This window comes from Manacus candei, unplaced genomic scaffold (assembly GCF_025592945.1).
Source record: "Manacus candei isolate 608988 ecotype Guabito, Panama unplaced genomic scaffold, ASM2559294v1 h1tg000092l, whole genome shotgun sequence".
NCBI classification, from domain to species: Eukaryota; Metazoa; Chordata; class Aves; order Passeriformes; family Pipridae; genus Manacus; species Manacus candei.
The window spans coordinates 1582161-1599148 of record NW_026138140.1 but is presented as its reverse complement, the minus strand read 5'-3'; the positions used below and the strand labels follow the sequence as shown (position 1 = coordinate 1599148).

Here is a 16988-nt window from a genome sequence, read left to right as displayed (position 1 = left end):
ATAAAATCAAAATCAAACTTCCAAATTCATTATTTTAAAGTCTCTGCTGCTGTACAGTTTTTCCACTTTGTCTAATGGGCTCTATAAAGTTGTGGTTATTTCCTGCTGAGTTTTTTTTTTTTTCTTTTTCTAGTTTAGTTGTTTTAGTTTGTGGGGGTTTTTTTTGTGTGTGTGCATCTATGTGGAACCTGTTGGGTTTCCTGAAGGGTTTAATTTCATTCTCTTATGCCTGTGCGTCTGCTTCTAAAACCAAAGCTTTCAGTTTTGACTGCTGTTTGCAGAATTTCTGGAGCAACTGAGTATGTACTTAGTTGAGGTCCACAACTGAGGGCCACAGTAGGTAAATCATAAGGTAGGTAGGTAAATCATAAGGTCAAGGAAGTGACCAGCTTGCCCATCTTCCCCATTCCACTACAAATTCTGAAACCTGCACCAAGCCATAGTGCTGCTGAGATTGACCAGAAACCCTGAGACTGAGCTGAAATTTAGGAATCAGGTCTGAAGTTAAAGCTGTGCAAGGAATTTCTCTGCCTCATCTTCTGAAGCCACAAGTTTTGGATCCTGACTGCAGATCTTGCAAAACTAAGGAGTGGTTAACTAAATTCCTTTTAAGTTCTTTTCTAAAAGTAAATTCTGGGGATGTTGTGCTCATTTTGTTCCCGTGACACTTCAAGGAAATAACTAAATTCAGAATGTATGTTCACTGAAATGTATTGGTAACCTATGCATGGTTAAAAATATTCTGTTGTAGCAGTGCAGAACTAATACTGTCATGATTCATCCTGACACACTGCACAATGTTCAGTAAGATTCACATCCTACTCGGGCATCAGCTTAATTTTTCATTGTGATCCATAATGTCAGTGTGATGTAAAAGCCAGTCATAACTCTCTTGTTTTAAGATGGCTTTTTTTCCCCCCTCTCCAGTTTACCACCAGAGACAGTGATAGAGCACAGTACAACACTTTTTCCTTCTAGACATTTCTGGGATGTACTCACCAGGCTAGGTGATGTGAGTTGCATTAAGGACAGTATTACTTCCAAACTTAATGTATCCTATTTCTTATACAGTGTTACCCTGTGCCACAAAAGCATTTGCTCAGTGTTAAGTGAAAACATCCCTACTGATGTTACTACCAATACTGCAAACTTCTAATACCTCCTGGAAAGGGGAATAATTTTCTGTAATGTCGTCTGTGATTCTTTTTAATAGATAATTTCATTGCTGCTGCTTGCATATAATTTTTAGCAGCATCCTTTACAGATAAAAGATTATACTGATACATACATGTGGCCAAATCATAGCACAGTGAATAATTTGTTGACAAATTGAGATCTGTTAAATTTGCTGTCACTGTACAAACACGGAAATTACACTCTGTAAGGTTTTTGCCTTATTAATACACTTTACATCTAAGCAGATTGTAAAAGAGTAGGTGCAAACAGTGATTATAGCAGTATTATACTGTGTGAGGCTGGTGTTCATCCACTTGCAAGTTGGAACATAGGGACTTCCAATTATCTGTTAGATACTGTATTTGTTCAATATTTTGAACAAATTGTTATTTCTTTTACTAAACAGCAGTGCCTCCAAACATTTTAACAAGATGGGCATTTATAGTGACATAATGTGACAGCACAGATTTTAATTTAATTTAATGTTTTGAAGTTAATTAGTTAACTCAAAAGCATTTTTCGGTTTGTAATGGTGACCAGAACCTTAATACTATGTCTTTTCAAGAAAACCTCTCTGGGAACAGGACACTGTATGGTTATTTGCTAAATAAAAAAATGTGGAAAGAAATATGACACTTAATCACTCATAACTTTTACAGTGCTTGAGTTTTGTTTTTTATGAATTTTCTCTTTTCTCCTCCAAAATCACTTTGCTTGGGGCACATGGTTAATCCATAATCTAAAAGGGTACAGAAAGAGATAAGTTAGAATTGTCTTCTAAATCTGGAACTTTGTTTAAATTATGAAACTCTCCCTTTGTTATTTAACTAATGTTCACTGTGTCTTGTGTTAGATATGTACAGTTTGAACAGTTTTCAGCAATTGCCCATCAATCTGGAGTAGGCAGCACTTTGACATCAAGTTGGTCTTTCTCATCTTATGCTTTGCTTGGCATATATCAAAAGGTACCTGGAATATAACCAAGAGACTGACAGGAGAGGAAGGAGAATAAAAAAACAAAGCATGTAAACATTGACAGAGGTGGCCATTCTACAGGCTGATGGACCATAAAACTCTAATTAACTCTTACACTGTCAGATGTCTTAATGTTGGCAGTGCAAGATGGGTTTTAATCCCATCTATCGTGTTTATGCACATTGATACATGATATTTTTTTGTTTGACACGTTTAATAACAGGTTGACTTTTAATGAACTTTGATTTGGGTTGTTATTGGGTACTGACATGAAATAGAAAACACCTGTCTGTTTAAACTTCCAGTAGGAACAACTTTGAGAAAAATACAATTTCCTTAAGGGATAACTGTATCCCTATCCATTTGATAAACACCACATTTTGCACTGTTCATCATACTGCAGGAGTTAAATTTATACATCGGCATAGCTTTGCTTCTGTCCCTGTTTATACGTTGTGTGCTTGTTTCAAATAAATTTGGTGAAGTGAAATGATTTTTATTTTGCATCTTGCCACTGTGAGACACTCACTGCCTCCAGTGAAGGCAAGCAGGTTTGCTTCAAATTCGAAGATGGGGCTGTTCTTGACAATATGATACCACTCATATGGCTCTCTGCAGCATTTTAAGCTCTGTCTTCAGTGCAGAGACGTGTCAGCAGTGGTTGCTCTTGCAGTGGGTGACGGCTCTGAGTTACTGGAGCACTTCTGTACCAGTGCACTGATGCTGACACTGCATGTCCTTCAGAAGGAGCTCCACTGATGTGTAAGTGGAGCACATCACAAGGCATTCCTCCCAAGCCTTGCAGCACTCTCCAGTGTACTGTGCTCTTGAAAGTGGCAGAGAAATTGCCCTGTGCCCGTCACCAGAGCTGTAGACGTTTTCTCCTCCTTTGCCATCCTCACTCTCCTGTGCTCACTTACATGAGGTGGGTGCTCAGCTGCACTGCGTGTTTATGTCTCAAACAGCTGCTCTGAGAAGTGGCCACAGGATGAATGAAAGGGGGGTAAATCCCCCCTCCAAAGTAATTATCAGCAGGGTCACTGTTTATTTTTAAAACAGAGCCAGAACCAGGCTTTAGTCTTTTAAATGTTTTCCTGTAATTTCATCAGTTGCTTGTAAACATATTCAGAACCCATTATTCAGTTAACCTGATGAGTTCATCTCTTATTTTGGTTTCGAGCAACTATTGTTTTAAGCAGGAGAACACTTATTGTCAAGTACTGATGGAGCTCTAATAGTCCAAGATTATGTATTATGGATAAATCTCTATTAAGACCCGAAAGAATGGGCTATTTAAGAATCTTGAAGCTCACCTTAGGCTAATGAAATTATGTCACTTCTCCTTTTAAGTGGAAATTGAAGAGTTACCAATTCATTAGAGTTCAAATCAATTTGAGCAAATATCTTCTGAGAGTCAGCTCTGGAAGTAAAGCATAGTTCATTAAGTGAATCATTTGTACAGTGTTCTTGCTTCTAGGGATATTTATCATCAGAATGCAAGAAAAGTTCTATTTTAGGGGAGGACTAGATTTTAATTTACATGGCAAGCTTCCTTGATGAATAAAGCAGTTCATAAAAAACATCCTTTAATAGTTCCCTTAGAAATACATTTTAAGAATGAGGCATTCCAAACTGCATTTTTATAATTGCAGTAAGCTTGGGTACAAAACAGGTACTGCTTAGTTCAGATGTAAATTTAAACTTTGAAGAAATAATTATTGTGGTTTGGGATGTAATTAAATCTTCATCTCTGCCCTGATAATCAATCACAGGCTCCTTTTAAAAAGATATTTCATGTCTAGTTCCATAAGCATATATCCACACAAAAAGTGCATCCTGTATGTCATAAGACATCAGGTATATACAGAGAGCAGCAACACTTTGTTGTCTCAGCAAGAATTTCAGTAGTGTGGTTTTATTTCCTATTCTGGTAGCTTTTCAGCTGAAAACAACTGACTTTGTGTTCATAAATACTTATAAAAAGTAAGTTGTTGTCATAAAGCAGGGCTTTTCGATTTAGCATTAAACAGCATTATATCTGAAAGTCCATTAACATTAAATCCAAACAAATCCAAACTAGAAAAGAAGTAGAGATTTTTACTAGTCTGATTGACTTCTCTGGGAATGCAGTGAATTCATTGTCACTTGAAGTCTTTAAATCAAGATTAGATGCCTTAAAAAAGAGATGCCTTCACTCAACCACGAGACATAAGCTTGATGCATAAGCTTGATGCAGGAATCATTAGCTGTAAATCTGTAGTTTCTATTATTCAGAGAGTCAGACTATTCCCTTTTAATGGTCTCTTTTGATTCTAAAATGCTTGAATCTGTGCATCTCAACATGACTACAAGTTAAATAATGAAAGGGGTAATAAAGGGAAATACACAAAGGGCCAATTTACTTGGCAGCTTTGTAAACTGCAGAGCTAGAATATTGTTCTACACTGCAGCATATAATTTAGATGTAGCCATAAATCAGGTGAACTTTCTAGGGTGTGCAGGTGGCTACATGGAAAGACTGATTAGCTCTTGGGCCTCCTTGAGACATGGATTATCAATTATTCCTTGGAAATAACGTAGACTTGCTGTCCTCATGTTTTGTAGAGTAGATGTCATAGTGTTGTCATGCCTTGGGGACAGGCACATTCAAATCTCTGTGTTTGTCTGCTCCCATTCCAGATGCTTTGTATGATGTCATCACCGTGGGAGCCCCAGCAGCGCATTTCCAAGGATTTAAGAATGGTGGTCTCCGGAAACTGCTGAGTAAATTTGAGGCAGAAAGAAGAAAGTAAGTGCTCTTTCAAGTAGCTAGGAAAATATCGTTAAAGTTCCGTTAAAATGTCATGAGTTCACTGAATAACAAAACAGTTTACCCTCCTGAATGCATGGAAGCTTAAAATCTAGTAGGATTGGACATTGCATTCATCAAATATTTCCTTTATCTTTCCTGCTTTGTTAGACTACAAAATTGAAGCACAGCCTTCTTTTAGAGTTAAGACTTTTTTTGAATAAAGGAAATTACCTCAAGCTGCATCACGGGAGGTTCAGGTTGGACATCAGGAAGAATTTCCTTATGGAAAGGGTTATCTTGCCTTGGAACGGGCTTCTCAGGGAAGTGGTGGAGTCAACATCCCTGTAAGTGTTTACGAAACAGCAGCAGTTGGTGATGTGGTGGTGTTCAGTCAAAGGTTGGACTCGGTGAACTTGGAGGTCTTTTCCAGTCTTAATGATTCTATGATTCAAAATTTTGATTTTTTTTTTCACATATTTCAGAAAGCTTGAGGTATATCAGTGCTTGAAAACATGCTGTTCAATATGAGGTATGTCTTTGGCAATTCTTGTGCTAAGAGGAACATAGCTATAGACAATTTTTCAATACAGAAACAGTAGCTTAAAGTAGTATCTCTACTTCTGACAGCCCTGGGCATATGCTAAGAAAAAACATTTTTAGTGCAGCTCTGAAATAAGTAAGAAACTCTTCTTATTCGTCAGAAAGCCAAAATAAGACTAAGCAAAAATAAAGTTTTCATTTCATTGCTGTACTCAAATGCTTTGTTAACTGCTGAACTGCTGTACAAAAGTGTTAGTTGCATATTTTACTAACTAAGAATTGGATGTGTTTGTGTTTGTTGCTATGGCTGTTAAGATTTTCAAGCAGCCACAGCTGTCACTGGCAGCACCCGTAGTTGTGACTGCTCAGTTCTTCAGCTAACAGTGCCAACCCCATGCAATCAGTGTCACAGCATTTGAAAGATAATGCAGCAAGGACTCTGATTTAAATCATCATGGTGCTCCATAGAAAATGAATTCTATTGTATTCAATGCTCAAAAAGTTTCATAGGTACAATATCGTAAAGAATTAAAAGGGAAATTATAAAAATCTAATGTTGACTTCTAGGTTGAATAGCAGTTGGCATCAATACTAAAAACAAACAAAACCAGCAGATATATTTGCTTTAAAGCTGTACTATTGGGTTGTTTTGGGGAGTTTTCCACTACATAACATAAAACTCCTGTTAAATCTTCTAAAATCTTTCATTTCCCTGACCACCTCTGATATCAAACCTTGCCAATGAAACATGAATATTATTGATCACATAAGACACTTCATTGAACATTGTGTTAATACACTGCTATCAGCAGACTGGTATAGGCAGCCTTATCCCCATCACATGGAGGCCTATGAAGTACATGTTTTCTAATGAGGAAAATATCTAAAATAATTTCTTAAACCATCTCCTTCTTTACTATCTTATTAATGTAGTTACTCTGGTGTTTAGTGAGGTTTTATTATATTAATTAAAAGAAATTGGAGTCATAAGTGATATAAAGAACTTTACAGTTCCAGTCCTCACAGTTTTCAGCTTTCAGAAAATGAATTGTTTCTCACTTGCTGAGTTCTGCAGCATGTCCATGTTGGCAGATATCCTCCCAAAAATGGAGGATAGCTGTGAGGTAAAATATTCTCTGTGATTGCTCTTCATTGGAGAAAAAAGGGAAAATGCCATATAGGGAAGAGAACTAGTCTTTCTTGAGTTCTTCCTGGGAGAACACAAATTGCAGTATCTGATAGGATTGACTAGACAGTGCCCTTGTTTCTTAGTTGCCTATAACAGGGGAGAGGAGATGATGGGCGAGCTCCTGTGCAGTGTCAGAACACAAGGATGGCAAAGGATACTTGGTGCAGCACAGCCTCTTCTCATTTTCATTTGCTCTTATTTCACTGAATCGACCATGTAGACATCTAAGTTGATAAAGGACTGTGTTTGGGAGCACTGGGTAAAGTTTTGTGTACCTTTTATCAAGGCATTTCATACCTATTTCAAGTGCTTACACATCACCTTGTATTTGCCATGCTGCTTAGATTTTTCTGCATCCATCAGAAACACCTGTATTTTGGTGATTTTCAAGGATAGGATACCAGACCTTTTCTCTGACAGTGCAACTTTGCATTTCTGTGTTACCCTAGAAGGGCAGAAGTCTGTCTTCAGGATGATATAATTAGGATAACTATGTTACTATCCTGTCAGACTCTTCCTTAAAAAAAAAAGCCTGAGTCAGCCTAACAAACTTGAGCACTGAAAATGCACTGCAAAAGGACTGCAACTTTCAGCTAATCACTTGCCAGACCTGACCAACTGGTCACTTAGCGTATGAATTCCCACAAAATAGAAAGGAGGACGACTCCAAAATTCATCTTTCCTACTACCTTTGAGGACAACTCAGAGAAAACTCTACGGGTTTGGTTTTTTCCCCTCAGCTAGAACTTGTGTGAGTTGAAAAACAGAAGCAAGCAAGCTCTCAATGTGATCTCACTTATTTGAATATTCAGGAGTGGGTCTACATTAAATAAATACATAAAAGTACTATTCTCATTCTTACCATGGAGAAATTTGTTTCACTGTGGCAACAACGACGTTATTTTGCATGTGCCTTTTTGTTTAGCTGCATGGGAATGCTTTGGGGACACACAGCATTTCCAGGGGCAGATTTTGCAATTTAAACTTTTTGTTTTACAACGGGGGCAACTTTTCTGAAGATTTCGTTGAAGGAAGACGTGACATCTTGAAATATCAGTCAGAATATAGAATGAACAGAAAAAAAATGCAGATTAAGCAGCCATTTTCTCTAGGCTAATTGAACTGAAAACCTAGAGGAAGATGTGGGAAGAGATTAGTTCTCAAGCTGATCCTGGTAGCTTTCAAAGACATGACAAAATACCTTGCATGTCTTTGACCTTTAGTCTGGTTATTAGAGCAGTTTACTGAAATATTCAACAGTGTGGGCATATCACAGAATAGTCCTTGCTCAAACCTAGACTTGTGGAATTACAGACAAGAGGAACTGTTATCTGGTAGCATTTGCAATTGCTGAATCAAAACAAGACTGAGACATGTTTTATAAAAGTTTATCAAACAGAATAATGTGGAAAATGTGCATCTGAAGGTAGTTCTGGCATGTTTTCTATTATGCAGAATACACATTTTTGTGCAGAGAGGAAGGCATTGTATAAGAATATCTATAAAAAGGGCTATATTTTTGCAATTCTTCACTCATTTGTTACCATCAAGCAGCTCATATTAAAAGAAAAAAAAAGAAGGCAGATTTATAAAAATATGACCTGAAAGAAGAGCAAGAAAAGCTTTTCTTACAGGTAAAAAATATAATACTCTATGGTATGTGATCTGAAGCCCATTCTATTGCTTTATAACCCATTCACATACTGGTTTTTATCTGTAAAAAAGATACAGATAAAAGGCTCTTCCACTAGAAACATCAGTCATGTCTATAAGGCATGACTAGTATATCTGTCCCTTTAGTAGCTAGTAGTGAACTTCATAAGACCAGTAAAAACAAGTGATGCTTTTTAAAAATTTTGTTTAGATATGATAGCACTTCAAATAATTAAAATGTGATGACTAAGGTATGGCAAATCATTGCAGAATATTAATTACATGTTTAGGATATACGTTTATTTAGAATCTTTTTCTTTGTGCTGTATTGGATTGTTCTTTTTATTTTTTCCTTTGCTATTTCTAGCTGAAAGAGAAAGTGAGACAGTTGTACCGATGCAGTCTTTCTTTTGGCCTGCTAGTAAAGATTATTTCTCCTTCCAGCAAATGGAAGAGATTGTCTTCTCATCAGTCTAGATAGCACAGCAAATTATTATTTTTAGAGCTCAGTTGTGCAGGAACATTTAAGGCAGACATTCTGTAAGTTATCCCCATGTAATGCCTCACTGCTTGAAGTGTTCATAAATCACTTTCAAGATACACAAAGGGCTTTTTTTCTTATTTAAAATCTAATTCAACCATCTTTCTTTTAATCAAAACACATAGACTTATGATTGCAAGTTTTTTAATGCTCCAGTTCTAACCATCAAGAAAATCAGAAGTGTCCCACAAGCTGTATTAGGTGCTGTGATTCACTGTGGTTTTATACATAATTTCTAGCAAGCTGTTTGAAAGTTATCCTGTTTTAAATTAGCACAAGCTTAAAAGTGGAACAGTACTGTTGATTTTTTTTTTTTTAAAGCTATAATAATGTAATTTGGTTTTGAACTGTCTGAAAGCATCCTTACTGTTTGATGAGGCCTAGATTGTTGGTCAAGATGTAAGGTGTGCTCCTTCACTAACATACCTGTTACCAGAGATTTTATTAATGCTGCAGTCTCCTGGGTTCCTATTACCCGAATTTTATAACCTTTGACCCATTTCCATTCTCTGAAGTAACACTGTTTCACAGAAAATCCCAGAATGTTGCAATAATAATGATCCATGTTTGAACTAATTGTTCTAATCTCTACTGTCGAAGGAAAACCAAAAAGTGTGTAGCACTTTTCACAGAGATGTTATTCTTTGCACACTTTCTCACACACATGTACACATCCAGAAAGGGGAAAGACAGATTAGACTTCATGGAGATGAACACTTTTTCACTGACCATAAAATCAGTGTATTAAGGTTGTGTGAAAGTTTAGATGAGAAACTGCTGAAGTTTGTGCTATTCATGGAGATATAAAATTCTCATCACAGTATTTTCCAGTTGCTGGACGCTCTGGACAGAATTGCCTGAAGCATTTCCTTAAGAGGGCATAAAAGAAAGGAGACTGGGGCTGTGAAAGAAGGGAAGGACTTGTGGGAGCTCTGCCTGCCAAGGCTAGGATCGCAAGTTTTGGAGAACAAGAAACTTCCATCTATGTGGACTCCAGTAGGGGTAGGAAGAGACTGGAATCCATGTCTTTGCTGTTTTTTTCTTGTAATCTCTCTTCAGCAGGCTGCCAGGAGGCGGCTCCACTGAAAGGCACCATTTAGCTTCAGGCTTGTGGTGGGGCATGATAACTTTTTTCCTTCTGATAAGAATCATGCTCACTTACCCAGAAAAAGATTCTCCCCTACATTAAAGGTTGCTTGCACCTTTCCACCAATGTAAAGATACTCTAAAATTAATTTGAAGATCTGTGGAAGGCTTTCCCTAGGCATTCAGCCTTTCTGGAGTGAGTCTTCTTAGGAAGATTCGGTGCGAGATTCACCTGTGCTGCTGTGGCATCTGTCCTACTTAAGTCTCTCAAGGACTGGAGGCAATCTTGGCCTTTCTTTTCACTGAAACTCATGTCCCATTACCAGCAGAAGGCATTGATATAGAGTTACTCCATGGATCAGTTAGGAATGAAGAGGACATAGAAGAACAGCAGGAAAAAGTCTGTGTGTCCAGCTTTAGCCATTGCCTTGAGATAAGGATTTGTAGAGATTTGAACATCATAGGCAGAACTAATAACATCATTTCATTTTCTTCGGTATTCAAAATTAGAATTTCCAAGTTTGCAAGGGAATCTTAAGGAAATAAAAAAAAAATTTAATTTAAACTTCTGGTTTCTCTCAGGCCTGTTTTCATAACCTCGACGCTGATCATATGGTTCAGTTTTATTTACTGAGACAGTGAATCCTTCAGAGTTTTTTTATGTAGCAATTTATTTTTGATCATAACTTCCCAGTTTGGACAGAATACATGCATAAGTAAGCCATTGAATTGGCATCTTCAGTAGTGTATATAAACTCAAAGTTATCTGGGATTAGAGGTACTTGGTGTCTATGTTTTAACTGTATTCTTGATGTGAATGTCTGGGGTTTTGACCATGAAAAATGCGAGGTCAAATGTTCATTGTTGAAGGATTTTAACCCAGTCCCAGATGGTGGCAGTTTAACTCAGTCATGCAAATTACACCCTTACCAGCAGGAGTGGAGTAACTCCGAGTGTCATTAAAAATTAGACTTTTAGCATATTGCAGTATTTATTCTCAGGCAAAAACTTTTTTAATCTAGGACTAAAATTGCAGATGTAGCCAATGTAGTATTTATTCAAATTACATGACAATGTCCTTAAAGCAATTTTAAAACTGAAATGACCACTGCCAGTGATGTGTTCACAGTCAGTGATGGTGCCAATATATGGAAATGATCAAGTATGACTTTATATGCTCAGTGAAAGCTTTGAAACTTAACCCAGAAGACATTATTTTAGAGTTTTTCAAAAGGTACATGTGCAATAATGTAATTTGCATATCAAAGGTAGATTTTCATAATGCTACCTGAGTTCCTGCACTGGACCTACCCATGTGGCCTTTACCCTAGTGCTAAAGTTTCATCTAGTTTGTGCCTTAGGACATCTGTGAAAAGTTTTATGTGCCAGTAAGTTCTATTGGCAGCTGCCTCTTCTAAGTAATAATACTTATATACCATAGCTGTATGTGTCAGCAAGCTCTAAAAGTAGTTACAGATGAGGAAACTTCACTGAATTATAAGTAGTAATGTCTTTCCATGAACAGTAAGGCCTCCAAAAATCTCAGACTAGTTTTAGATTCAACAGTGTTGGGACACAACAATTAGAAACTGCAAATACTTCCAAACATGTTGTTTCTGACAAAGAATTACACACTTTCTTGGAGGGAGAGAGGAATTTGCTCTGAAATTATGAAAGAAACTAAATATTTGAAGTTGTCTTATGATTTCTGGGGTTCAGGAAATGTTAAAATTAGCCAAATAATGAAGTCTGATAATACATTTAATTCTGAAGAAAGAGTCATTCTCTCTTCACTGTTTCTTTTATTTAAAAGCTATGATTTACTTTATTACAAGGAGAACTGCCCACAGATTTAGTATTGCTCTTCCCTCTGTCTTACAGCATTGCCTGTAGCTTTTCTGCTGCAATATTCAGCAAAGCTTAGAGCTGTGGGAGATCAGTGGAAATGATCAGGGAATTAAAGGCTGAGGGAAATCCCAGAAGGTAGAATGTGCATGGCGAGCTTGATAACAGCATTAGCCAGATTCAATCTGCAAAAAGGCTGTTTGATAAAGGGAGGGAGAAGCCTGAAGGGGAATTAGAGAAGTGTCAACACTTTTAAGACTGTGTCTTCAATACAATTAACACAGACTATTACTCTTGTCCCTGCCTTGTCTACTGAGTCTGATAACTTGAGAACTGCCATGAATGTAGAGGTAGATCTGACTTTGGAAGTGTTGCCACCTCAAAGGTAGAATTGTGGCCATTTCCTCATTTTTTGGAGGGACAGAGTTGGGTTTTTTTTCCCAGTTCCTTAGGAAAGAGAGTTTATATGATTAATTTTGCTGAAATACTCAGAATTCCGACCGCTTCACTCAGCAGTATAGTAACTTATGTAGGGAACTGTGAGTTGGAGCTGAGGAGTAATTTGATGTGGCTGGTGGCATGACTGATCATGGCAAAATTTTGATGACTCGGATGCCATTCATCCTGACTACCTCTACAAAGAATTGTATCTAAAAATGGAGACATTGGTGAAAGACAGAAAAATAGAATGGGATATTGTGGATTTTGGGACTGTAACTCTGCAAAATATCTAAGCAAGAGGCTTAATTTTAAGACTACTTGAATCTATCCTTATTTGCCAAGATGCTTATGCCTTTTAGGTTTTATGGAAGTGACTTCATTTTGACTTCTGAATTTATGCTGTGTATGTCCTTTATTGAAATAAATTTAATATCTAATTTGTAGAAAACTAATGAGGAGGAAATGGAAGGGACACTAGAAGACACAAAGGGGAAAAGGGGAAGTGAAAAAATCTGGGAAAAGACTGTCATAAAAAGCAATGTGTGAAGTTCAAAGGGTTGCACAAGTGTCAAAATTCAGGTCTTGATTAAGAAAATCAAGAAAGGAATTAAAACAGTAGTGAAAGGGTTGAAGAGACTGAAGTATGTATGATTAAAAGACAGAATAGGAAAGAAGGCAGATACAAATAGAACCAACTGGGAAGTACTAGTATGTACATTCCCTGGCATTGGTAATGTGTCAGGAGTTGCTTGGTTACATTTTTTCCTGTGTTGACATTATAGGTTAATATGAAACTGTAAAAGATTTTGGTTAGTTTCTCTGAAAGACTGAACCAGGGCTTTTTAAAGGGAAGAATTATGAACAGGAGGTTTAGGTGAGGAGCTGTATACTACGATGAAGATCCAGTAGGTGTGTGCATAAAATGGTATTAGGGAATAATGGTATAAAAGGATATTCCATGATTAGTAAGTTTTGGGGTGTGAGAGAGTGGGGAAGAAGAAGAGGGATAGGAAAAGAAGTTCTGGAAAAGAATTGCAGTAGTTTGTCAACAATTGAAAGGAAATTAGGAAGTTTGCAGTATGCATTTTTGTTTTATAGTAGTTAGCTCCCACACCCCATTTCTGTGTCTTTTCTTGCAAACCAGACACCTGTTTCTTGTTTGAGATAACTCTGGTTGTCACCATTTGCTGGACATCATTAATGCTAATCAAAACATAGTGTGGGCCACTGATCAATTAAACATTAATGGCTCATTTTGAAAGACTTAGTGAGGTAGTGAATAATGTGTTAGGGAGTTCAGTTGGAAAAGTAAGGAGCCTTATACTCTTTGTGAGTATTATCTGACTTGGTCAACCCTTTTGTTTCTCCAGAATGACAATTTTTAAAAGAAACACATTAAAATATGTTCAGATCAGTCACTCAAAGGAATTTTTAGGTTGAACAGTACTACTTGGGTTGTTTGGTGGTGGGCAGTCTGTTGTATGCTGCTGTTCAAGCAAGGATTTGGTTTCATCCTTTAAAGGAAGGAGCGTTCAATGAAGTGAAGTTCAGATATCTGGCATTGTTTTTTGTAAAAGTATTGGTAAGGTTTTTAGCACATTCAGTATTGTTGTGAATTAGCAGAAGTTATTTTGCCATTATGTGACTCTCTCTGTTATTACAGTACTGGATACCAGTGTATTTACTATTCACCTGAAAACACAGCCAAGGCAAAAGAAGTTCTCAGCAACATAAATCATCTCCAACCTCTTATATCAAGCCATGCAGACCTGCTGCTTAGTTCTGCAAGCCAGCGTTCTCCAGACAGCTTGAAGAATTCTTTAAAGATGCTTTCAGAAAAAGTAAGATTCAAATCTTCACTGCAATGGAAAATGGAATAACCAGGTCTCTAACTGCTGGGGGTTTTTTCTGCATAAATTGACTTTCACAGCATCAGGAAATGTTAAATAAGCTCTGCTAAAATAAGCTTTAAAATGTTACTATTAGAAAAAGAATGTTATTTGGCATTTCTGTAGGCTTTCCATATAGAAATTTAATGAAATATATAAAGATTGTCTTTATTTGAAAGTGTAATTAATTTAACTTTGTTTGTCTCTTTTGTCCTCTAGTGGCCACATACTGGGGTTTATCAGAATAGTTTATTATAAATAGTTCTTTGGTATGATAAATTATTATTTTTAATTCTCTTTCTGTGATACTTCAAGCTGCTGCTTGTGGGAGATAGTTCAAGCCAGGTTGGTGCATAAGGTTTAGAATAATAGCATGATCAGAAATGGTGATACAACTTGGAAGAAGCTAGGAACTTGGCACCTGGAGGTCTCAAATTTTAATTCTCTTTCTCATATTATATTCCTCTATAGCTGTAGGCTTTTCCTCATCTTAGTTTCGTTAGTTTTAACTTAAGGAAGATAATATTTTCTGCCTGTCTCACAGACAGATATTGAAGATTAGCTGAAGTCTGTAGTACTTTTAAACACATGGAATATGTTATCCTTGAAAAATATTAAGCAGTATAGCTATGGCCTGAGAGGTTGAAAAAGTTTTCCATTACTTCAGGGGCCATCCCTTCTGTAATGTGATCTCATTATGTCTTAAAAACACTGTTGATAACCATTTCAATATATTTTCAGCTATTGGGAAGTGACAACCCTTGTGGTCTGTTGAGCACCGTTATCCCAGCAGTACCTCGTTCAGTGGGAGAGTTTCAAATCTGAATATTGAGCTCAACCACACACTGTGAAGGTGCATGGCATTGGAACCATGGGAGAGAGAAACATTGCTCTGGGTTACTGTGTAAATCCACAGTAGCTCTGAGAACACTGGAGTCACTGTGAATGTCAGGGATAATACAGGAAAGCGGAATTCAGCCTGGAAATGAAACAGAGGAATTTATGGGGAGATTGTAGCAATTATAGTGTACCTTTCCATGTAGGAGGCTGTTTTTAGCTGTGCGTAGAACAAGTGAAGCTGCTCTGTTAGTGGTTAGTTCAAAGAAATATATAGGCACAGGTAATGCAAATCAGACAAAGAAGTGTTTGTTCTGAAGATTCAAAGTGTGGTTGCTAAGGAATTTGTGTGTTAGCTGTAGCCATTTGCCTCTCTGGGCAGGAGGAGTGGATGATTTCCGAGTGGCTGCAGGCAGCTGTGGAACTAAACCACTGTTTAAGTCACATCTTGTTGGAGAGTCTGACTAGAGAAAAGGGTCAAAAAAAAGACAATCCATTCAGTTTGCAAAAGTCACAGATATTTTACATTTATAGCTGGGGATTTAGTTGTGTATGTTCATGTCAGCTCTTTAGGGGCAGGATTTAATATGAGCACAGTTTCCCAAAAGGAGGAGGAGTCTCACCTGGTGCAGTGCATGGATGTCTGTCTAGCCTCCACCTTTCTCTTGGAAGAGATTAATCCAGTTGTCTGAAAAACTGCTGCATGAATGATTCAATACCTCCTTCCCTGTCTATTCTCAAATTTGCTCTGAGGAGTAGATGGATAATGGAGAAATAATAGGGTTGGATCATTGTTGAGGAAGCAAGTGTGGAGGGATGGCCCCTTGTAAAGAAGGGAAGAGAGATGGGGAGGAAAGCAAAGACCAGGAAACAACTTCAGGGAAGGGAAATAGCACTTCAAACCCCCAGACTGAGTGAACCCACATGATACTGCAGTTAGATCCCCCATAGTTAGTACAAAGCATTATCTTGGTGTCCTAAAACAACCTGTCTATATAATCTGCACCTCAATATAGGAGAACCAAGACTAACAGTGTCCCTGATTATATTTAAGATGGAGTGGTATGTCCTCTGCTGAATAGAATTACATGATACCTACTTGTATTCCTGAGGCACGTGAAGTGCTTCTGCTCTTCCATCTTTCCTACACTTTTTATATGTAAAAAAGAAATGCTCTTACATTTTAACTTGATAAAAATTTAGAAATTAAACAACTGTTTGAAGGAGTTGTAAAAATTATTTCCCTGGTGATTCAATTCCACAAGTTTATTAAAAAGCATATCACCTTTTTTTAAGGTGAAGTTAAGCTTGATATATAGAATAATTAGTTCTAAAAGTGTTAGGTAGTAGTGAGTATATCTGAGCTATCAGTAATGTTAATTACATTTAAGTATTTATATTAGAAATGGAAGGACTGTCTGCGTGGATTGAAATTGGAAAAGTAAATAATTCCACTGCTGCTTCTTAAATTGAGTTTATTTCCTCGTATTAAGCATGGTTTTACTTCTCTATATAATTTGCAATTTGCCATAGTATTTTCCTGAGAGTAACCTTTTATCATCTCTTTCTGTTAATTGATTAAGGAAGCCTTTAGCTGTCGACAAGTGTATCAGCATTTGCAGCTTGCAGAAGGCTTGATAAATTCATTTTCCAGCTATGCCTATCTTTGTTTGCAGAAATATTCTTTAGTTGAGTATCTAAAAGAATTTGCAAAGTTTTCATTTCTTTGTATAGACTTGTTTTGTGGTTTCAATGCAATTTTATAAATAGTGATGTTCTGCAAATTTAGCTGTACTGAGCTGTTAGAAAATGCAGTTAAAATGTAAATTGCTTTTAAACCAATGGGATCTTTGAATGGAATTTAATTACAGAGCATTTTAGTCTCCATGAAAAAATGGAGGTTCACTTCTGTACCAATTTGCTTTTAAAAATTAATTTCCCTATAAAATATTTGTATTAAATTATATTACTTAAACTTTCCAGATCATTACCTAATGTACATTGCAATCCTAGTGGACATGCTTT

General features: G+C 36.9%; 1 protein-coding gene across 4 annotated transcripts in view; it reads left to right on the top strand.

The window, feature by feature from the left end:
* The window catches only part of INPP4B (inositol polyphosphate-4-phosphatase type II B), a 278616-nt gene that overhangs the window by 186452 nt on the left and 75176 nt on the right, over positions 1–16988 (top strand). For all 4 annotated transcript variants that reach the window (XM_051768103.1, XM_051768104.1, XM_051768105.1 and 1 more), the window contains exons 15-16: positions 4831–4939; positions 13901–14078. In XM_051768103.1, coding sequence (XP_051624063.1) covers positions 4831–4939; positions 13901–14078 — 287 coding nt within the window. The remainder of the gene's footprint in view (positions 1–4830; positions 4940–13900; positions 14079–16988) is intronic.